Genomic DNA, 24875 nt, shown 5'->3' with positions numbered 1-24875 from the left:
AACACCACAAATTTGCTCTAATAATAAAAAAGTCACTTGTGATGCTATTTTACTTTAAGATTATTCACATTTGAAAATATGTGGTGCGATGCAATTTTTGATTATTGTGTGTTGATACTCGACAACTCCATAATTCAAGCAGGTGTGTTAAGGAATACAAAAAATCGGTAAAAATACACTGAATACCCTTAATTTTACCTCGACCACCATTTGGATCACTCTGCGAATGCCAAACTGAGGTCAGCATAGAGAAATTCTTTGTAATTTTATGGCTGAGACTGTGTGCTTAATATTCTTCTGAAAAATTCTGTATAAAAAACTGTAATCGGTTCTGTAATTGCTGCGTATCAACTAAAAACGCACTAGAATGGACATTTAAGTTTTGTTTAATTGCAAATTTTTTTGTGGATTCGCACTATTGATGAAGCTTTGATGTACCACCGCACACCAGAGTCCAAACAGCAGTTAAAACAATGGTCACTGGACTGGTGAAAGTACGCCGAAGATCATTTTGTCAGCTGGGAAGGTAATAGCCACATTATTTTGACATTTGTAAGGCATCATTATGATTGCTATATGACGATAAAATGGCCAAGATTAGCTCAAAAAGTTTTCTTGCATCAGGACAACGCGTCATCCCATAAATCGACCGCTGCAATAGGAAAATTACATTAATTGGATATCGAATTGATTTCACATCCGCTATACTCCCCGGATATGCCCCATGTGATTAATTTTTTTTGTTTACGAATTTAAATATTTTACCTAATGGAACAAAATTCCATCAAATCAAGATATCGCCATAGTCAATGACTATTTTGCAAAGTTTGATAAAAACTATTTTCCAGCTGGTATCAAGTATGCCATAATGTTTGAGACTTCCATGGATTCACAATAAATTGTTGGGTTGTGTGCTTCCTTCTTTTTTCCTCAATGTGTCAGGCTCGTTTCAGAGGTAATTTTGAAGAGATGAGCAAATGTTGCTCTTAGTAAAAAAGGGGTGATACTTAGTGTAATACAGTTTTGACGACCAGAGATACCAGATCTGATATTAGATTTCATTGAAAGTGCCGGAAGCTATGTTGTTTTTTAACGTAACTCATCATCCCTATCAATACTGTCAGGATTCCTATGATTTTTGATAGCCTCCTTTACTAAGTGTGAAAAATATCTCTTATTGTTGCCCAATATCTTGGTCTCAAAGTCAAATTTGCAGACTGTGTTAGGCAATCGCTCACATCGTGTGGTGTTTTGTCTATATGCCATCTTGTGTTCACTTACACACTATTTTATGTTCTCCTTTTTCATTTCTCTTGAGAATGACCTGTGCAACGAACCTGAAACATCGAGGAAAGAAAGAGAAAACACTCTGTGACAAGCCAAATCTCTATTACAATAAAGTGGAACTATTAATAAATAAAATGTACCTAAAAAACACTTATTACTCCCAAAAAAGTTAAACCCTTTTTTAGTTCTGCATAAGTGACATAAAAAACTATGAGAGGATTTGGAATCTAATTGTGAATCATGAGAGACATTGAAGTTAATGGCCCCACCGAACCACACCATACCCGGTCTTAATCGGGTAGCGGAGGCACTCTGCATCAGGCCACTAATGCATTTTTTAATTTTCAGTGTGTTTGGATCCTGAGTATGGACCTAATCGGTTTTTTAATATACCCATGCTTTATTATTCGACATGTTGTTATTTTAATACTAGCGATAGCTTGTGATTTTAAAAACTAATAAAACACCATTCTGCAATTTCATTTAAAACAAATACGTATGACTGACAAAGTTTAGTGTGCACTATTTATGTAAGATCTTAACAGCCTACCTCTACCATTTGCCACTAGTCCGTTGTGATAATTTAAATAGTGTTTATTTAATTTTATAAATTTACCTACCTACCAATCTAAATATTGTCATAATTTAAATAATTCTAGTGAGTTCTATTTTTAAAAATATATTATATTGTTTCTGGATTGAAAAAAACAATTGATTATTTACGAAAAAGTGCTGGATAAAAATGAATTATCATTTATAATATAAAACAAGAATTTATTACAAACTAAATTTAATAAAATATAATTATGTCAAAAACAATAGTGAAACGTGAGCTTCGCAGTGTAAACAATCAGCTAAATATGGCAAATGAGGCTCCAGCAGACGCCGGAGCCGAAGAAAATCAAGTGGAAGAAAAGATGCCAAAAAAAATCATGCAGGCAAAGAGGGGTGGAAAAAAGAAGAAAGGTAAAAAAGGAAAAGGTGGAGCGGGCACATCAGGAACTGGACCCGCGATAAAGAAACGCAAGCGTAAAGCGAAGAAAGGAAAAAAGAAGTGAATATGTTTTATAATCAAACGAAGACAATGAAAAAATCCCTTGTTATTATATTATTCATGTTTATTACATTTATGGATTACTCCTATTGCATTGTGAAAAATTCCTGTTACTGAATATTTACAATATAAACAAAACTTATATAGTATTTTGTAAATGTAAAATTGGGTTTTATTTTTACTAGTCACATATTAGTACCTACCTACGCAGCATAGATTGAGTCTGAAATTGTATGCAGTATGTACCGCACAAATATTAGGAATGAGAGCCACTTTGATACAGTTTAGCAATGTAATTGAGTAGAGGATTCAAGGTAACCAATTTGTTGTCAATTGAATTCTAATTTATATTCTGTAGGTGAGAGGTTTTATCTTGATTACTATTCAAAGAAAAATTAAATAATAAAAAGATGTGAATTTTTTACTTGCAGCCCACTGTTCCATTTTATATTCCTAATGTGGCGCTTCATCCAAAAACTTTGCCCAGGCTTGTTATAACTAGTAGTGTAAAATTAAAGAAATCACAAGTATTTTTAAAACAATTGACAAAGGTCACATAATAAATTAAATGAAACCTACTTATATAGGTAAATCGCGAAGAAATGATTTTATTTCATTTATTAGTTTGGTGACAGAAAGAATGTTATATTCTACAACAATATGGTTTTCCAATATACCTATGTACAGAAATGGGGAAAAGGGATTGTCAGGTAAAGTAAACAACATTGTAATCTTAGAAAATATACTTTATTGAGAGGGGTTAAAACATACTTTCGAAAGAAAATTTATAAAGTTGGGTTAAATCGTTATCATGACTTTTTAATGAGTAACACTTACAAACGTAGATAGAATAGATACCTACCTAATTAGGTAAATAACATTACAAAGTAATTCAATATCCGTGCCCGCAGAATCGACTACCAGGTAAGGGTTACGTGCATCGGTGCATGGCGAGACTTAAAATTAACCAATAGGCAGCGAAACTCGCAGGATAATAAAAAGAAAATATTTAGATTTAATTATTCTTAATTAATTTTACAACTATATTAATCTATTATAATATGAAATCCATTTTTGTAATATTAACGTAATTTTTCACAATTTTTTATAATGCAAGAAATAAAAAAAAAACACAGGGAATGTGGGGCTTTTAATCTTTAGCGGGGACCTCGATCACTCTGGGCTTGTCGATGATCCGGGCGGTGCGGTTTCCTTTCTCCACGATTCCGATGATCCAGGCTTGGTAGCCTTCCTGCTTCTCGATGTCCTTGCAGTAGGCGGCGGCCTGCTCTCTCGGCAGGCAGATCAGCAGCCCCCCGGATGTCTCGGCCGAGTGGCCCTGCAGGAGCTGGAACATATTGCCGCACGCCTTAGCCACGGCCGCCATCTTGGCGATGACGGGCAAATTGTGAATGACGAAGGAGACCTCGTTCTTCTGGTGCGAGGCGAGATTCTGAGCGTGCCCCAGCAGACCGAAACCGGTGATGTCAGTGGAACCGTGGGCGTTGTACTTGTGCATGAGTCGGGAGGCGATGCGGTTGAGCCGGCTCATGGAGTCCATGGCGCGGTGGTAAGCCTTGCGGACGTCCTCTTCCGACACGACCAGCTTGATGCGGTTCCAACGTTCGGGCTGATCCAGCCACTGGTGAGCGTTGACGGCGACCTGCGTTCCCAACGGTTTCGTCAGCACCAGCACGTCACCCATCACGGCGTTGTCCGGCACGATGTACTCGTTGGGCTGGCAGATAGTGGAGGCCACCCCTCCGATGGTGCACCAGGGGTTGACCACGGTCTGGCCGCCTGTCACCGAAGTGCCGGCCTCCAGCGCCGAATCCTTGAACCCTCTCATGATGAGGGGGATGACGACGTCACGCTCCTTCTCCGTCATCTTCGTCGAGACGCCCAGCAGCATGAGCATGTTGTCGCACTCGGTCACCCCCATGGCGTAGAGGTCGCTGAGGACGTTGGCGGAGGCGATCTTCCCCATCATGTAGGGGTCGTCGACGAGCGGGTAGAAGAAGTCGGTGGTCTGCACCAGGCACAGTCCCCCGTGCCTCAGTGGGGTCACCGAGCAATCGAGGCCGATTCCGATGCGAGGAATGGCCATGTGCATGAAGTGGGACTGCTCGTGCTCCTGGGAGTTGTAGTCCTGCTGGAGCGACTCCACCAATTTTCCGAGAACTTCCTGGGGCACCTTGCAGCCGCGGCCCTTCAGATCGGCGAAGCGGGTCAGACGGAAGCTGGCCTCGAGATCGTGAGCGAGCGGGTCGAACGGGCGTCGCAGAGCCAGAGCGTTGGGATTCCCTCCCATCTCCAGTTGGGCCACCCCTAACGTGTCCTGACCCACGGTCTGATAGTCGCCCATCGCGGATTTGTAAAACTTTCAAACAAATCTGAACAAAACACGGCACGGAAAGGTTTCAAAAAACACTATGCGAAACGTGACAAGGCCAATACGGGGACGCTTGCAAAATGGCGTTCTCCCTCAAAGTGGGCAACGCGCCGGCGCAAACTGAAATGTCTCCGCGATTGGACCAAATTCGATTTGGCGACACAAAACGGCAGCCGATTGGTCGAATCCGAGTTCGTAAACGCTCCGAGGAGAAGTCAGTTTTTCTCCCTGACAGTGACCGGTGATGTTGAAGTGTCGATTATCTATTAATCGGCGCCCAAATCGAAAGTGTGTTATGATATATGGTTTCCAGGATCTCATGGATGATAATGATTGCGAGACTTGACAACATTTCATTTAAATTTCTCTAAAAACTGGAATATTTTGGGTTGGTGTATAGCTCCAGTGCTGCCATATCTCTCAACAGTCTGCGGACAATTTGTGAACTATTTTTACCCGTATTTTATTCTGCTGACTATGAACAAACTTCTTATCTAAAATTCAAATTTATTATTATTACGCGTAACTGAATTTTCTTATAAAATGTTCACATACCATTATCAAGTAAATTAAGTCATCCTATCTGTAGTAGTTGATTTTCAAAAAACATACAATGACTACAGTTTGAAAATGTGAGACATATGTGACGTTTCGACGACAGTTTGCTAAAGTACAAACAGATTTAAAAGTTTCTGACATTTACAAAATGTCACTCAATACTTGGAGAAAGTGTGAAAATGAGGCTGGATTTCCTTATTACATCAGGTATATTTCGATGTCAGATTAAACTTTATTTATTTGTGAAACTCTCATTTGAAACAATACAAGATTACAATAATATTTACTTATAGGGATGGCTCCAGCGTGAAACAATGGGATCATCCGGAATTCGAGGATATACTTTCAAAGATGAATAAAACATTAAATATTAAATATTCAACATATCGGATGGCATATAAAATAATATCTTTGCAGGATAGTTTGAAAGGTAAGTCTCTGCCTCATTGCAATACACAAAATGTGTTATATTTTATTATTTCTTATTGCTATTGTGAAGATCAATATTCAATAATGTACCTAAATCAATGATACTCAACCTTTTTTTTCTTCGCGCCAAATACATATATTTGTAAAGTAAAGTGGGCCGCATCACTACTGGTGTGACGAAAAAAATCATGAAATCCTCCCTTTTTTACAAAACATTTTTGAGTTTTTTTTTAAATTATGCGTGTTTTTAAAATTAATCGTGTGCAATAGCAACACTCTTATACCAGATCTTATGTGGTCACAACGAACAAAGTCGAAACGAATCTCAAGGTATACGAAATTCCTGATAATAAATGTGTTTCGGGCCGCACGTAAAAGCTTAAAGGGCCCGTAGTATGAGTATCACTGATGTAAATTGAAAGAATCGCTTGGAACTGTTTTATTTACCACTACATTGCTGATGCCGTACAATGCTGTAAATGTCAATAGTCCATGTCGGGGAACTCAGAAATAATGGGAACTGAAATACCTAACGGGTAAGGAGAAGCAGACAACCGATCTCTAGTAAGGAAGGATACGGGATAAATTTAACCACGTGTCAAGAATATGTCATACGTCGAATATTGACAACTGCTCTCGGTTTGTGCATTCACGCTCATTTAATATTGGTGTATTACACACTATTGTACGTCTATAATGCGTGGTTCATTTTCGTAGGACACTCACACATTCAAAACCCTGTGTCAAAATTTACTGTGTTGGTATATAGCAGCCTATCGGAATTCTATTTATTATCTGTTCTGTGGTCTATGTACTTGAAATCAAATAAGTAGAAGTGTTGTTAAAATTTAGAATTATTGTATATGGGTAAGTGATGGCCCACGATCAAAACCCACGATGGCCGCGTGGCTTAAACGCCGGCCTATTGAGTTGAGGGTCCCAGGTTCGAATCCTGGGTCTGTCAAGTGCACATATTGTTTTTCAATATGTGTATGAGTCAGAGTATGGACCTAATAGGTTGAGCAAGTGGCTGACATCCATTTCTCGTAAAAATAAAATCTGTTAATACAAACCACCCTGTGGAGGCCCATATGATCCTATTACGATCGGATATGGTCGAAGAAGAAGAAGAAGTTAAATCTGTTTGTGTATTTATATCCATAGTTACTAAATCAGAATGGTGTCAAATATTTCTATAATGTGCTCGCCCCCTTACAGTTCCAGGTCTCCAGATAATATCTGGAGTATTTGCTCACCATTGTCTGAGCATATCAGAAAATAGCTTCGTACTAGAGCCTTGTGAATTAGAATCCATCTTGACCGATATCTACTTTGCTGCAAACAAGAAAGGTACCTTCAGAGGAGATGTCGACTTGGCCACGGAATTTGTACTGAACCTTCTGTTGAATGTTTACGATAGGTAAGATGTTGCACATGTAATGTCATTTTTTTAAATTATTTGTTTCTTTATTAAACACCATGACAGGCCTTGAAGCCTAATAATAGTGGTAAAACTCCCAGGCTTGAGGAATTTACAAATTTTGTAAATATATTTTGATCTCACCGGGAATCAAACCCAGAACTCCGCGATGGAAGGCCAGTGCCTTACGCACTGCACCACGAGAGCCGCCATCATTAAGAATATACTACTTACGATCCATTTTACAGTGGCACCGTATGGCAAAAGCGATTTGCGTTTTTTTTAGTATTTTTTGATACCGTTCAAGCATTGTAGCAAAAAATACCTATAGGTACAGTAGTGTTGGTTAGTTTTTAAAATTCAATTAAACCCTGCCACAACCAAGCCATAATAGATAAAAAAATATTCTTCTTCGATGATTCATTCCAAAAATATTCATATAAAAATGATCAGTACAAAAAAACCCTTCTATATTTTCAGTATTTAAGTTAAATATTATAATATTATTATAGGTTGACTTTTACTGTCGCTAACGGAATCACTGCTATCATTTTGTGTGACTTTAGTAAGGAACATGTAGATTGATACTTGCTTTTGCCTCCTTTTGAGGATTTCTCAATGAGAGAGAGAGAGAGCGAAACACCTTTGGCTTAGTTATGATCACGTGACGCCAGTGGCGAAGGGTGACTTTTGGAAACAGGTAGGCTGTGGAGAAAGCACACTTGTTGGATGTATTTACAGGAAATAAGAAGATAATCCGACATAACTACTGATGAGTAGGTAGTGTGACACCCCCGTATGGTCCCCATTTGGGGATGTCTTTGTGTATCTGAAGAGGCCCGAATCGGTATCGAAGCCAACAAATAATAAAGCGCTGATTACGAAAATAAATAATAATAACAGAGCCGAGCCGGCAATGCCGTAGAGTAGATTATAATATAACCGTTGGAGATGTTGCAACGTCGCATTCTTTCGCCAACGGCTCTCGTTGAAAAAAATCACAAGACGGCGCGCGCAGATCGCGACAAACAGAAAAATCGCGAGCACGCCGATTTCGTACGGATAAAATAAATTATTCAAAATGTAACCATATAGTATAATATTAACGTAAATAAACTCGTCGTCTTCCATCATAATTCCGGTGTCTTAATTATCCACCTTCCATCCCGAATCCAGACGAAAATAACCAGATAACAAAACACAAAGTGACAGTTGAAATTCTCTTACCAAAATGGAGGGAAGTGATAGTAGATACACAAAAACCGATGAAATTTCAAAAGCTCACTGATGGTATAAAATTAAGCAATTAATTTGAAATATGTATTTTCCTAAATATTAATGCAAGATACGCTCAAAATATATTGAAAATATCCGTTGTTGTGAATCTTTTCCATAAGAATTTATAGTTTAACCCGTAAACTAGATATTTTAAAATAGTTCTATATTTAAAACACAGACTTAGATACAATATCAGATTTCAACTAACATAACTGGCTGAATAAATTGTCTTAGTCTATGAATAAACTAACTGACAAATAAAAATCACGAGATAAATGTGGTCGAATCCCATAGAAATTATTTTTTTAAATTATCTTATAAATTATTTTGAATAAATGTGCACTTACCAATGACATTATTAATGGACGACGCACTCAGTACAGTAGCTAGCAAGTAAATTCAAACGTAACATTCGCACGTGCATATGTAGACGTCACGCAATATCCATTATGCGATATCACGCATCGGGAATTTATAGCAATATCACCTTTATTGAAATGGCGTTAGAACAGTGTTTCTAGTATCAATGTTCGTTTGAGCGAACCCGTTCAAACCGAACCATTAGGCAGATCCGACAAGAAGCATCGAGAATTTATAGCAATATCACCTTTATTGTAATGGCGTTAGAACAGATTATGCCGTTCAGCAGACCCGACAAAAATGTGAGTGTCATTTTTTTTCCAGATGCTTCGTCCATATTAATGTCATTGGCACTTACGTAAAACGTAAGCGCTCCTTAAATAGCTTACCAATTTATATGGGCTGCCGCAGACGTCTTGAAATTATGAGAAACAAACTTCATATAAAAAAGTTTTCGATTCACGCGAACATAATCCATACAATATGTGAAGCGAAACAAGATGTCACTTATTTTTTTAAACCTTCGAGACATGCCATAAATGGTGCTTATTGAAATAGTGGAAAAGATCGTAAAATTATTATGACAATTATACGACAGATGTCGTTGGGCATATTGAATATATTATTATGTGATTTTATTATTTAATATGTCAATATAAAATTAAAAAATATTTTTCTTAAGAAGGTAGGCTTTAAATAATCGCCTAGTATGGAGTCTTCGCCACTGCGTGACGCTCATCAGACAAAGCGTATATTATGTACTATATTCATATTGTAAGACCTCACTCGTTTATCAAGTTAAAATTTACTAAAAAAAAATAGCTTGTCTTGAGAAACAATCCAAGTTACTTGCTATCCAAGGATTTAGTCATTAGACACTTGTTATGAAAAAATAATGTGTCAAAACCCTGGAATTTTCTGCTTTCCCGTCAAGTTTTTTTTTTTTATTATTTATTAAGGAAACAAACAGTTACATATTGATTACAAATATTTAAAATATAATGAAAAGTTATTGCAACCAGCAAAGTTTCCTCTTAATAATACTCACCACATAATATGTATAATATTTTGTAGCAATCGGACGTCATCAGTGAGCGTGCAGTCAGCGAAGACAGCTCTGGTCGTGTTGAGCGATGAGTCTAACAGAGACAAATGGAAGTTTCTGTTTGGGATGATGGCCGATCACAACGATGCATCAGCCCCCGGAGACTGGAAGGGCTTCTTACACAGATAGCTCTGCTGGCTGAATATCTGGGGGAGAAGATTCATTTTGGCACTCAGCAGGTGCAAGCCGAGGTGGATAAATGCTTTGCAAAGGTAATGTGTAGATTTGTTACTGTTTGCATTTAAATCACCATTTCCACTACACACAGAACATATAATTTCTATCAAGAGATTTTGAGAAGGGAGGTATACTATAGTAGAATCTTTTAACCATTAGTATGCGCAGAAGCACATCTCTTCCTGTGCGCAAGAAGTAGGTGAGATTAACGAACATGGTGTGTAAAATTCCCACCTCCGCTCCCGTTATGTATATGCAGCCACGTCATACGCGGCCGGCTAACATAACCCTTACGTGTGCCAGATCAAAGAATTTAAGCTCTCATTTTGTCCCGAGCAGAGCCGCACGGGACTGGTGATGCAACCTTGCACCGAAGTGCGAATGCATGATGTTAATTTATATGGCAACTATCAGAGTGACTTTAATTTGAAGAGTCGCAAGGGGAGTCGAGAGTGTCCCGCCCCCCGTACGCTCTGGCGAATTTAGTAAAGGCCGCAAAATTGGCCTCGGTTGCCACCATGTCCGCGTGTCCTATTGGGCCCGAATGGGGTCGGACCCGGGCAAACAACTCCGCTCGTTCGGGGCCCATAAGTGGACAGTCCCACAGGACGTGCTCTGCGTCCTGCTGGTCGTGTCCACATGAGCAACCCGACCCATGTCCTGCCAAACCAAACCCCTGCAGTTTGGCCGTAAAGTTTCCATGGCCAGTCATGATTTGACTAGTCCAGTGGGTCGGCACCAGTCTCCTCGTCATGTGTCTCACCGAGACATCTGGAAAGTATAGAAAAGTCTGGCGGCCCTTAGAGGAGGCTACCCATCTCGTCTGCCATGCCGCATATGCGGTCTTGTAGACCAGCTCAGATACAGTCTTTCTGTAGCTCACGCCCTCCACTCTCGATGGTGGTGTCAGAGGGACACCGGCGAGAGTTGTATTGATCCTCCTCATAAGGAGAGTGATCGATCCTCTAATTTGAACGTGCAAGTCGAGGGGAAAGACCCCCGCAAGGACCGCCAGGGCATCCGAAGATGTGGTCCTATAGGCCTTAGTAAGGCCAATCAGAGCAGCCCTCTGTCCGCTAAGCAGAGCCCTCTTCACAATTGTCAGCGAGGCTTTGGTGTGCCACACGCTGGAGGCATAGCCAGCGATGCCCATGAATATAGCCTCGTAGGCGATTCTCAGGGCCCGAGGTTTTAGGCCCCAATTGTTGCCCGCCAGGCGAGCAACCTTCTGATAGGCTGAGTTGGCCTTAGCCACAATTACTTTAGCATGCTTCAAAAAGGTCTGCTTCTCGTCCAGAACGACCCCCAAAGATTAACGAACAGTATATACACAACTTTTACAACGCTCAGATATTTTTTTGGCATAAGAAATCTATTCTTGGCAGAACACAGGATCCGTGTCAAGAGCATGTTGCGTTCATTTGTATAGACACGGGAGCCATGTTGTCAGCATTGAACGTGTTAATGCCAGCGGACTCAGTCGTGTTTACATTGTGCTCTGTACATGAAGTTCATATTACACTATACAATATTATACAGTCGAACTCAGTTATTACGATCACGGACATAGCGAGATTTAGGATGTAATCAGGAAACATTCGTTGACATTTTAGTTTATGATTTTCTCCATACATTTATTCACTTTTATAATGAGCTACTTATCGGATATACCGAACAAAAATATGGTCAAAATTTTTCTTAAAATTGTTACAACTGTTACAATGTTTACAATTGTTAAAACATTTTCGACCCTAAGCAATAAAATCCGACCATAGACCGATGCCGCCGGGATCGGATTACGTTTATGACACTAGTTAAGTGTCTAAGTACCTAATTGGTGTTTTCGCCGACAACCTTGAAAAAGTATCCACTCATATGGTTGAAATTGAGGGAAAACCATGTAATAGAAGTCACGTAAAGAAATAATGACGGTAATGATAATTAAATTTACCCTACGTAATTCGTACGCAGTAGAAGAAATCGTAATCTGCACAAATTCAAGGTTAAGTTGTTCCACTATAACACAAAATTGTAATTTTCTTAAAATGAATTATGTACGTAATTTCCTGCATACCCATTTTGATTTATCTGCAGACCCCTGGAATGCTTGGCTTATCGGAATACGGGCTGTTTCAATGGCTGGAAGGCATCTCGTCACCTGGTCTACTGGTTTGGATGGACGTGAGGGAACGGATTCGAGCCAGCAATGTGTCCACTGATAATCTGGGAGACCGCAGTTCTGTCACGTGGAAATGTTCACTTTGCGGAATGAAAAATCCTAATGTTAGTTTATTATAATCATTTACTTGCATTAAAATGGACAAAAGTATCCTCATATAAATATTACCTCCTACATGGTGTATTGTGTTCTGTAGAAGGCAACTGTTAGAGGTGCATCCGAAATGTATGAAATTCAAGCAAAAAAAGGACCACTGGTCCACTAATTAAGTTTGCTACAAGTGGCTTTGCATTAAAGGTTCATTTGCAGGTAACTTCATACATATTACTACTCCTATGAAATTTCTTTACCAATTTGCTGAGTGTTTAAAAAGACAATCCGCCACAATGCGTTGTAAAAAAATGGCAGCCATTGCATGTGTGTGCTAAATAAGGCTTCTTCTATGTATAATCTAACTTCTTTGATTCCAATCCTCCATTTCATTTCTAACTAATTGATTTATCGATAGGAATACATTAATATTTGTTTTGTTTGAACGTATTTTAAGGGCTTGAAGTTCAAATGCACTCGTTGCTGGGGAATGATGGTGTGCGAAAAGTGCTACCTCTACACTGATGCGAGACCCGTCATTTCAAATGTCATACATCGTCATAAAAAATCACATATTGTTAAGGAAATCATAGACGCACAGGTACCTACACATTTTATATCTTGCTCTAACTGTAGTTTTGAGATTAAGTGGTTTCAGACTGGGGGGCGAAGCCAATAATCAGCAAGCAGAGGTGGAGAAGTATTTATTTAAAAAAATAACAATTACCACATTTAGAATGAATTGCAGTCGGTACATCATGCTGGCCTGCTAAAAGGACAGGTTCGATGGCATTGCGCACACGCAGGGAGATGGCAGATGTTAATTCGCAATTTATATAACTGCCATGTAACGTTTTGAGGTTATCTTGGACAAAGTAAAATAACGAAAAGATGTCATGAGTTAACTAGTTAGAATAGACCTGCTGGCATGCTCCTGTGCTGCTACACTACTGTGCAAATCAATATTTGAGACTAAATATTTTAAGTCACTGTTATTCTATCTTCTGTATTGATATTAGCATTAATTATTCAACTGCTCATTTATTTTCAGGGCATGCCTTCGAAATGTATAATTGGATTCGTCAGGAGTGTAAAGAAGGTTTGGGGTTGCCCTTTCCGATTGCAGAAGAGGAAACAATTCATCGTTGAATGTGCAATATCCGCTTCAAACAAACGGCGGATTGAATGATAACATTCAAAACAGTGACAGCAAAGATGGCTGCAGGGTCCCGAGTCAAAATGGTGAAAGCAAACGGCATAAGGTTTTCACTTCCACCGTTGGAAAGGCTTCGGGGCAGACTATCGACCCTCGGATGCTCTTACAAGATATTATCGCACAGCTAGAGAATCAAAACAAGTAAATATGATTTAAAACAAATTTAATTTCATACATATAGGATTCGGTACAACAGTCATGTGAATTTTCAATAATATTTGATGTTGAAAACTAGATTTTTATATTACGTAACTGTTGTTTGTTTTAGAGCCCTGAAAAGTCTTTCTGGTGTGTTAAATGAATCTCAACAAGTGAACAGTTTGGACAGAAGAATTCAGCAAAAGGTTGACAATCATTTCGGACAAATCACCACTCAAATCAACAGGCTTAAAGCATTCAAGGTAAGGTTATTAAACGACCCACGCATTAGTCAGCGATACACTAATCATCTTCCATACATATAAATTAGATCATCAATAATTATTTCATTGGCCAGTTTCACGTCATATGTTTTTTTCTTAGGAAAATCTTCTGCCGACCTACCACAGATCTGTGTCTCCAGGCCAATCTCGGTCGCTGGACAAAACGCCGCCGCAACAAAACATGAGGATGCAAGCCTTTGAAGTGTTCAGCCCTATTCCAATGATGGGCAAAGCATCTCCGGCCAACGAAACCGTGGTCTTGGAGCATAAAGATTTAAGGACTGTCGAAGGAAGCCAATCCGCTGGCAACGTACTAAAGCCCGCCGCCGGTGCAGTTCACATCAATACGGACAGTATTTCGAGTGTTTCTATGAGCGATATAAGCACTTGGTTTGGGAATGGTAAGAAATTTTGTAATTTATCGAAGATTTCTCCGTTTATTTCTTCACTTGTTTTTGGATTTTAGAATTAACCCTTGCTATCTAAGTGCCTGGAACCAAAATAACATACAAAAATTTGCATGCTCTTTTGTTTCATTCATTTCTCTGTGATTTTATATATTAGATTAGTATCGCAACTGATATAAGAAAGTATTTGCTACATACGTATTAGTTTTCCCAAATATTGTTAAATACCAACAAATTTATTAATCATGCGGAAATTTCCTAACCATTTTGATTCCTATGCGGTTCCCGATGTCTCCAAATGCTAGTTTTTAATGTTCTTGTACTTGCTAATAGTTTTTTTAAATAAATATCCATTGTTTATTCTATGTATAAAATCAAAATTTTTTGATACCAAAAACGTTGAAGAAAACTTCTGCTGTAGAGATGGAGCCTAAAGCTGCGATTACATTATGATCACGTCACGTACTGTCACAGGTTGGTACGGTGACAAATTTAGTGTATGGTTTCATCATTCCGCTGAATATTTTGAATGATCACTGTGTATCTCTATAAATTCAATTATGGAAAGTGCCAACTCTAATTTATTAGTATTTTGAATTATTATTCATTATTCACGGTAATTTCAATTAATTTTAACAGTTTTTACGTGTGCGTACATTAAAATTATTTGCGATATTGCATCCATAGATAATATTTTGAACAGAACCCAACCAGCAGACCAGAATAATAGACGTACACACCAGACATAGATAATAATTTTAATATAAAATCCATAGAAAAAAAAAATAAAGACAAAAAGCGCGTGTTTTGACGTGATTCGAAAATGAGTAGGCATGCAGAACATAATAAAAAACTCATTTAGTCATGCGGTTGCCGATGTAGCGCAGTACGCATGAGATGACTTCATTGTTCTGGCGATTTCGGCAGGTTTTGCTAACTGACATTGTTCGTCTAAAGGTTCAAAATGTGCTACGTGATGGGAGCATCAGTCTGATGACATTTTAAACAGAACGAAAAACGACACTTCACACCTTTTTCGTGTAGCGACAGCTTACTGTGACAGCACGTAACGTGATGATAATGTATTTGACGCATAAATGTGCAATATGGAAGCAAAAACAATGACCTCTGCTCTACTGATTAAGTTAGCTACAAGTCACTCCACATTACTGGTTCATTTGAACAGAACTTCACACATCTGCTATGACATTCAGATTCACCCAATTAGTTAATGACACACATGATTCTATCTGCAGATATAGCCAAAATAAGCTTTAAATACTAAGTAATTAAATATAACTTAATCAGTAACTTAATCGGTAAAGTTCATTGCACAGATTGCGATGTATGTTGGTTCAAGTCTCATTTGGTAAAAATTTTTTATTCATTTTGTTACGGTACCTATCCGCTTAACCATGAAAATATATATTATCGAACTACCAATTTACCACCAGCAACGTTCCCTCTAATTTTTATATTGTTTGTCATCAACGCATCTGAGCAGTGGCGTAACTAGGGTTAGTGTCACCGTTACCATTTAAAAAATATTGTAAGAACTGTGATGTTTTCACAATAAGGACTACTATGAGACTGTACTGACAATGTTTCTTGCAAGTTGAAACATGTCAAAGACTAAGAAATGTAGAGGACCCGGCATATAGGTAATGTCATTGATAAACACTAAAATACGTATCTTCTTTTCGTATACTTTGCCACGCGATAGAACGCAACAGATATAGTGATCCTGCTTGATGTAAAATTTCACTTACGTGCTCGTGTAAGTCACACTTAACCTTTGCCTTCCTAGAAATAAGTCGAATAATTGTGCATGTGATGGTTTCGTGCATTCGAGCAAAACTAAAATCTGACAAAGGAAATTTTCTTTTACAATATTTTTGTGTGAGGACTGTGCGGGGGTTGAAAATATGTGTGTGCACACGCGCTTACAGGGAACATTGACCACCAGTGCAGATAGAATATCACAAAAAAATTATGTTGTATACATCATTGACACGGGATGCCTATGGGTGATATCTAAAACTTATTTATTCCTTTTCAGAAACTGACGCAGAGAAAACCGTGGCGAGAGACGGTAGCGTGCGTCCTGTAAAGCATGATAAAAATTCATTCGTGATCCCGCCCGGTACAGTTGCCTCGGAAGACAAATTCAACGCAGATTTGGAAAGTGTCGCCACGTCAAATAATAAAATGAAAGAGCTAAATGCTGATCTTGACAGTGTTCTTGATAGATTGCAGACCATCCTGGCTAATAATTTTACTTTGGACGGTAAGTTTTTTCAAGAATGATATGGGCAATAGGGTTCGTAATCTCGGAAATTAGATGCCACAATTGAATTAGATGAAAAATTTGGTATTAATTAGCTCTCTACCCAATGTGGAAATTTTTCAAAATTCATGTTGTAGTAATCTCCTGATTTTAATTTTTATTTAAAAGTTAATGGACCATTATTAACGATTTTGTTTTCACCACCAGCATGGACTACTATTAATCATCCTACAGAATCATGAATCATGACACCTTTGCCAGTACTTTTTAGTGATATATGTATCAAAATATGTCCCATATTATCCCATGCCATCTATGAAAATTTACAGGAGAGGTGATTTTATATCATAATATTTATGTATATTATACATATGTATATACATGGAAAAAATACATGACTTATAGCGTGCACAAATAAGAAACGTCAAATGCTTTCAAGGTAATGGGAACGAATACTGAAACGCAAGAGGGGATTTTATTTCATCAAGACCGCACATCAACTTATAGCGCCTGTATACGTGCATGGATTCACTTGCAGCAATAGTGTGTTGTAAACTATCGCAATAATAACTTTTTACACGTATAAGTGCTGACTGTCTAACCAATCTCATTCTTCAAGAGTAAGCGAGACGCGATGTTGCGATGTTGTCATTTTATAGTACTATTCGACAGGTAAAAATCGGTTGCCCTCAAAATGAGTGCGCAGTGTAGTTCGTTTTTTTACCGTTTGGTTCGCCACTATCGTTCTACTGCGCAGATATAAAACAAATCCCATCTGTCGCGTGAAAATTCAGAAGCTTCCGAACTTTTAATTCATACATGCAATCTTGCAACTTGCATGATAATGCATGTTAACACATGAATTTTCTTGTTATGTCTGCGATAATACGTACTGTCAGCAGTAAATCCATGCACGTGTAAACAGGATATTAGTTTTTTCACTATAATATGATACAGTTGTATATTTAACATATTGCCTGAAGATGTCGAAAGTCGAAAATAATGTTACTAAAACTGATTCATATGTAATTGTACAAAATGTCCATTAAGTATCAAGTCGATGGTTTTAATTTTTCTTTTACAGAGACCAGTTTTGATAACACGCAACTTCAAGAGACAGCCAACGAAATGGAAGGACTACTCGGTACCCTGATTCGGGGAGTGGAACAGCGAAGGACGGTCAAGGGTGACAAAATCTAAAACTGATCACTCTTCTCTTCGGATCTTCGATTTAAATAATATAAATTATTGAAATTGGCAAAAATTTCGGTCAATGTTACTTGAAGAGAGCTTATAATTTTAAGAAAAGACTTATTTCAGCTAAGCAAAAGGTCATTATTTGATCTGTAAAGGCATAATATAGCTGTACAATTAATTTTATTGATGTATCTGCATATTTTTGATGGAATGTATCCATTAAATCATTTTAATTTTCAGGCTATTACAGCAATTTTAAATATATTTTAGAAAACATAATATAATAATAAATTATCCTAGAAAAAATTGCATAATAAGAACAGTTTTTCCACATCTATCAAAACAAATATATTTAAAAAAAACTAAAACATAATTATTTTTTAATATACACAGAAACATATATTATTTACACCTTATTCAATGTAGAATTTACTGTTGGCCTGGTCACACTTATAAACTCGACTAGACTGCAACAAGTCAAACTTGTCAATGTGATTCTGTTGGCATTCACAAAACACATGTCACTTATTGTACCGCCACACAGCGTGAATGCAACATTTATGGTTGAAAAAATAACTGCCGTTGCATGCAAAAAAAATTCACTCGACACGGGCCGCATCTCGAACATGACATAGAAGATCGTGCTCTTCCTGATCGGCCATTCTTTTTGGTTCGTGGTTTCGGCTAGCCTTGCTTGCAACATTGTTGGAGTTCTGTCGAGACGAATTTGTATGGGCGAACAGACTTCATGCCATTAATACTTTATTTTATTATGTAATAATATGTACCCTCATTCCTGCTTTAATGAGGACGTAGAATATGATATACATCTAGTTCCTTTTAAGGGCCCATGTGCTGTAAAATAGTGGAACATTAAGAATTTAAAAAGCTATGTCGTAAGCTAGGCTATGTATATTTGTAGGAATGATTTATATTTATGTTGTTATGATGCCATGTCTTTTCTCATTCTAGGAATCAATATTTCATAATTACATAAAATATTATACTGACACAATAAAAGAGTAAACGTCATCATTTTAAAATTTAGAATGAAGCCTTATTTTGGTACAAGAGATGTCTATAGTTATATGTAGCGGTTTTTCAAATTTATTTTTTGTTGATACGTACAATAATGTTACCTAAAATATGGTGAAATATACTGAGTAAATTTCCATCGGAGTTTACAATTGACTCTTAAATTGTAATTTGTTTTATGTGACCGTGAATTGTCGATCCCTAAGATGAGAAAAAGACAGGAAATATTATTAATAATAACGTAGGTACATCTTTCCTACAATGTCTACAGATTGTTCAGACATAGCTCATAAAGATAACAAAAATATTCATTTTTCGAACGGCACATGGGCCCTTAAAATTTGGTAGAAAGGTGTATGGAGGAAAAAGTAATTATAATAATTACTTATTTACTATAATTGTAAGCAAATATTTTCTAGGAATTAAAATCATGAATACAAAACGTTTGTGGATTCAAATATGATTGACATTTAGTTCTCATTAAATTTAAGAGGCTAATCATTTATTTTTATAGCTATGTTGTAAATACATATTATAATAATACCGATACCTAGTGGCGAAGGGTGGAGGTAGGCTGTTAAGATCCGCCATAAATAGTGAACACTAATCTTTGTTAGTCATACGTATTTGTTTTCATTGAATGGTTTTGATTAGTTTTTAAAATTCAATTAAACCCTGCAAAACCAAACCATATAAAATATCTAAAACTATGCCATTAAATCATACATAATTTTGGATATTTTATAGATAAAATCATATTTTTTATCTATTATAGTTTGGTTTAGGCAGTGCTTAAGAGCATACATAAGTGAAACTGCAAATAATTTTCAACAATAGGTGGGATGAAATTTCGCAATCGTCGCTAATCGCCGAGCAGCAATCGAGGTGGGAGCACTTCGATTTTTTTTGCGATAGTGTCATAAGAATATATTCTTATATCGTGTAAAGATGACTAAAAAACCTTATGCCTGTACTCGAAAAAGAAAACATGTCAATGAATATATTATTATTATTACTAATGTAACAAAAAACATAACACTAAATGGACGCATGTTGAATTTTTATGACAAATTATGTTCCGTTCGGCACACGTCAGCACAATCCGCGCGTCGCATAGTTACGATCTTTTTAGACCATGCCTCAGCTGAGGTATAGCCATAGTAGCATAGTAATTTAAAAAAATAATCAAGTGTAATATTACGTATTTCTAATTCAATGAAAACAATAAGTATATGAAAAATGTGCACAATTTTGTCAGATCATCCAAAATATACCAAGAGGTTTGGTTTAGGCAGGGTTTAATTGATTTTTAAAAACCAATCAACGCCGTCTGTAAATTGTAGTCTTAGTTCAATGAAAACAAATATGTATGACTAAAAAAGTTTAATGTGCATTATTTATGTCGGATCTTAGCAGCCTACCTCCGCCCTTCACCACTGTCAATACCCCATTTCAATAAGAAAATAACTCAAAATTTCAAGGTTTTGAGTTAATGCCATTCAATGTAAAAAGGTCTTCTCTTTACAATTCAGCAAAAAAAGAGTCAAAAAATGTGACCCTCTCATAGATTAATCATTAATTCAGTTATATACTGGAATTTATGAGTTAATTCCTTATAAAATTGTAAAATTTCATTGTGCATTGCTAAATTCCACTAAACTGAATGTAAAAAAACATAAATTTTCCTTAAAATCAAGGCTTTATTTAAATTTAAAATGAGGTTTTTTGAGTTGTTTCCCTATTGAAATATGGTATCATTACATATTGTTTAGTTTTTTTTTATTCTAAATTGTTTGCTAGTCAAGAGTAAATAATCTATTCTAGTATGTATGATTAATATTTTAACAATCACAAGATCAAATTTACTCTTTGAAGCTTTTCTATGGCAGCTGATTTACTTTATTGAAAGAAAGACTACAGATTTTTATTAAGAGATACTTTATTTATATATTATTATAAAGCCTAAAATAATAAAATATGATAAATAAATGATAATAATATTAAACAATATCACCTGTTAAAAGAGTTGTAGAAATTTGTTACAAAATAATATTACATACATGTATGATCTCAAATCTATATTAGCTTTTTTTAATAAATCCTACTTAGGCTGATTTTCCAATCACGCTGACCGTCGGCGCTGATCGGCGAATATTTTGTATTATCACAATGTAGAGTTTTCTAACAAAGCTGATGGCTCAGCGCTAGCGTCGGCGCCGACCGTACGCGCCTTCTCTGCCAATAAGCATTGCAGTGAGTCTGGCCTGACAGTCAGCGCCGAGCATACACATCATCGTCAGCACCGAAGGTCAGCGTCACTGGAAAATCAGCCTTACATTGATTAAATAATATCAAATATGATCAAAATCGCTATTAAAAAATTATATCAAAGATAGTGTTCCATTATTATGTTAGTTATGGAAGTATATATATTTTGAATTAGAGTATAGGTCAGCGATGGTGAACCCCTCTATGTACGCAAGTGTGTCCAAATTGAACTTTTGTAATACCAAATCGCACATTTGAGTAAGTTATTAATTAATTTACTCTTTAATCAATTTCACAAAAATAATACTAAACTCTATAGTGCCGCCTTAGTGCATGTGGTTACCAAGTAACATTTTGGTGAAACCTGAGTCATCGTCTATTTCTGCTTTCTGAAGTGCTATTTACTATTTTAGTGATGTTATTTATTTGTTAGTTACTGACTTCCTGTTTTAAACTGATGATATAGGTAAAAATAAAATAATGGGAAAAAAATATTTATTTTAATGGAAAAATTTGACAATTTTCACTTGAGTCACGGGTTTACCATGGCTGGTATAGGTTATTTGTAAATAATAGAATCGCATTCCATATTGTTTTATATTTTACGGTGCAAAAATTAAACAAAGTCCATCCAATAAGTGCAAAAGAATTACTCTATAGTAATTATTTTTCTACACGTTATATATTATATTGTTTTGAATAATATACAAAAATATTACAATGTATATAAGCTAAGGTTTGATTTGATTTGTATATTATAGTAGTTTATTATTGACAATGGAGCCTATTTGATATGGCACGTAAAAAACACGGACACGCTTTCTATATGTTATCCTGACGGACAGAAAATCTTAAATCAAATCATAATTAATTTAAATGGGAGATAATATACCACACAATGGAAATGATATTGAAAGAATTGCTGTCAGATATGAGAAATCTATGTTTTGGGTGGTTATCTGACTACTGTTGACAATTTTTTCCGTGTTGATTGTATGCATGGCACAATTAATATTTCTTCTTTAAGAAGATCGGCAACCGTCAAAGCAGTTTCTATCTTTCTGACTGTTGATCGGAATAACAAAGTTATCTTATGTTATGAAACCATATATATCCTTAGATTCGTCAATCATGATATCCGCCATTTTTCTATTTCAGCACAACTATTCTATACACTAGACTGCTATCTGCAGCTATTGAGGGTAGTTTTTCATATGTTTGTATCAAAGTATCATAATTGTTACAATAAGACAACCGTCTAATCAGTCAAAACTGTCTATCTCGCTCTAAAATTTATCACACCCAAGAGAGGTGCTGTTAAAACATAGCACTTGTTGTAACAATTACAACTACCTTATTGTAATGAGTACAATAAGTGCTAATACGTCGATACAAAACTACCCTCAATAGCTGCCGGTAGCGGCCGATAGCAGTCTTGTGTATAGAATAGATGCGCTGGAGTTCTCCGCAGTATGATAAGTTGGAAGGTGGTAATTTTAACCACACATATTGTGTCCAACATATTCCAATTTCATCTTGCTCATCTATGTATAGGACGATTTGGTATCTCTGTCTTTCAACCAAGACACGATAGTATTATTGAATATCTTCCTCTGTATAAGATGCTTGCATTCATAACACGTAAAGGATCAATCCAGAAAAACATCGTAATTCGTGGCCATATAACGAAAAATTTGCAAACTTTGTAAATACCAGCCCAGCGCCTTTATTCTATTGTACCCACCTCAGGTGGAATATATCGAGATGGGATTATTGTTGTTACCTTGATTATGATGGGCATTTGCATAGAGTAACCAAGGCAATAACATCTCTATAATTCAGTTACAACACATTCCAATTTAAAAAAAAATTGAATTTAAAAACTCTAATTGAAATAAAAATTGACAGTCTTTACTGTCTCCTACTAATAAGTTGTTTCGGATTTATGAGGTTTACAAAATTGACCGAACGAATCCTGTTCTTCTTTCGATGCTACTAGAGCTCAATTCGAGTCTTGGCCTCTTCCAGCTGGCAACTCTCTAGTCTTCAACATTAAAAAAGGCTCGTATGTCGCCCTTCATCCCCTCTGCACACCGCATCTGTGGTCTTCAACTGGCTTCCATCCATATGGTTTCCCAATGAAGACATTTCTCTGGCATGTACTAATTTCTGTCTCAGGAGTTTCACACCCGCTCATTTGAGTAGCTTTCTTGATGCGAAGATATTAACACAGTGCATGAGTAATTCCATTTGGCTTAGGTCATCTGTGACTGTAATCATTATGCATTTTCATCGACAGTCACTCCATGCGATTTCGTTATTCTGTAAAGTACTACAAAATACTTGAGTCAAGAAATATCCAATCTCTGTTTTTCACATCACAAATTATTGGTAAGTCCACTATAGTATAGAATTCGTGCGGAATCATTATAATTATATAATAATTCATCACCGTTCAGGCAAAAGTCACCAACCCAAAAAACATCATTACGAGATATCGCAATTTGAAAGTTTGGAGATGTAGGAAAAATCAGGTTTTAATGTTTTTATGGTTTTATCTACATTACATAATTTTCTCATGTCTTCTTAGGTTACTTTTATTTTTTGATGCTAATTAATACATCTGAAAGGTTTTGAAGGAGGCAAGGTGCCTAAAATGTGGTTTAGTGACCTTTGCTTGTTAATAAATGGGACCAAAGCGATCTTATTATGACAAGCTAAAGTAACCATTCCTGTTTAGTTATAAGTATTAGAAGTTTTCAAATGATAAATCAATAAAATTTCACCATACATAGTTAAGTAACTTTTGCTTCTATATTTTTATAATGAAGGCTTTATTTTTTATAGTGTTAATAATGTCTATCCACCTATAATGACTTATGCTTGTTAAGATTTTATTGAAAGTTATTCAGTGAAAAACAAATAAATCGAATTTAAGTTTTACTAACATATGTATCGTGGTGACTTTTGCATCAGAATATAATTTTACTCTGTGACATACTCAACTCAAAACTGCCTTTTTAAGGGTTAGTGACTTTTGCCTGAACAGTGATATAATAATATGTACATATTAAGAAACGAAAATAGTAATAAATAATGGCTTGTGTTTTAAAATTTTCACTATACAAAGTTTATAAGTGAAATGAAGATAATTATTTAATTATTTTTTATAATTTGTATTAACAACTTACTGATATTTTTTAATAAAAATGGATATTTTTATATCAATCTCAGAAATATCTTTTAATTATCCCCACTGTTAACTTTGCTAATCCTGTTATTGTCTGCTACCGTAGCTCAGTTGGTGAAGCTTTGAATTATTAAATTAACAATTATTATCTAACGTGAAAAATTTCTTGGGTACAAGTTCCAGTTGTATATTACTTATATGATTTCACTCATTGACTTCATTTATTTTATATAACGTTTGAGGTTTTCATGGTTGTTTGGAATCGTAATAGATTTTTGGGTTATCACTGTGTTCTTCGTTCTTTCCTTGATGCTTCGGACTCGCTGTAGAGGCCATTCTCAAGCGATAATGTAGAACGGCGTTCACATTCATACACAACGGCCTACCTAATAGTTCCCTCCAAACTAACCCGCCTCGCACCACACTCGGTCTTAATCGAGTGTATCAAGAGGCCGTATATTTGGATGTGAAGCATCAGCAATTTACATCTTGGGGAATGTCTCAGAAGCAGATGCCCAAGACTG

The 24875-nt window shown here is 36.4% G+C and overlaps 1 protein-coding gene and 1 pseudogene across 2 annotated transcripts; one reads left to right on the top strand and one right to left on the bottom strand.

Annotated features, from left to right (window-relative positions):
• Positions 1 to 3066: 3066 nt before the first annotated feature.
• Positions 3067 to 4853, bottom strand: Sps1 (inactive selenide, water dikinase). The gene has a single exon (XM_085943784.1). The coding sequence runs from the start codon at positions 4704 to 4706 to the stop codon at positions 3492 to 3494; it is 1215 nt and encodes a 404-aa protein (XP_085799910.1). The 5' UTR covers positions 4707 to 4853; the 3' UTR covers positions 3067 to 3491.
• A 207-nt stretch (positions 4854 to 5060) lies between these two features.
• LOC147074556 (uncharacterized) lies at positions 5061 to 24295 on the top strand (annotated as a pseudogene). The gene is made up of 11 exons (XR_015070264.1): positions 5061 to 5498; positions 5585 to 5721; positions 6939 to 7140; positions 9853 to 10095; positions 12155 to 12343; positions 12787 to 12930; positions 13381 to 13686; positions 13814 to 13946; positions 14068 to 14368; positions 16434 to 16661; positions 17746 to 24295. The product of XR_015070264.1 is annotated as an uncharacterized LOC147074556 (transcript).
• Positions 24296 to 24875: the final 580 nt, after the last annotated feature.

This window comes from Rhyacophila brunnea, unplaced genomic scaffold (assembly GCF_057557595.1).
Source record: "Rhyacophila brunnea isolate RB1 unplaced genomic scaffold, BYU_Rbru_1.0 scaffold_16, whole genome shotgun sequence".
Classification (NCBI taxonomy): Eukaryota; Metazoa; Arthropoda; class Insecta; order Trichoptera; family Rhyacophilidae; genus Rhyacophila; species Rhyacophila brunnea.
Note: the sequence above shows the minus strand (reverse complement) of the source record. Positions and strands in the feature narration are given on the sequence as shown.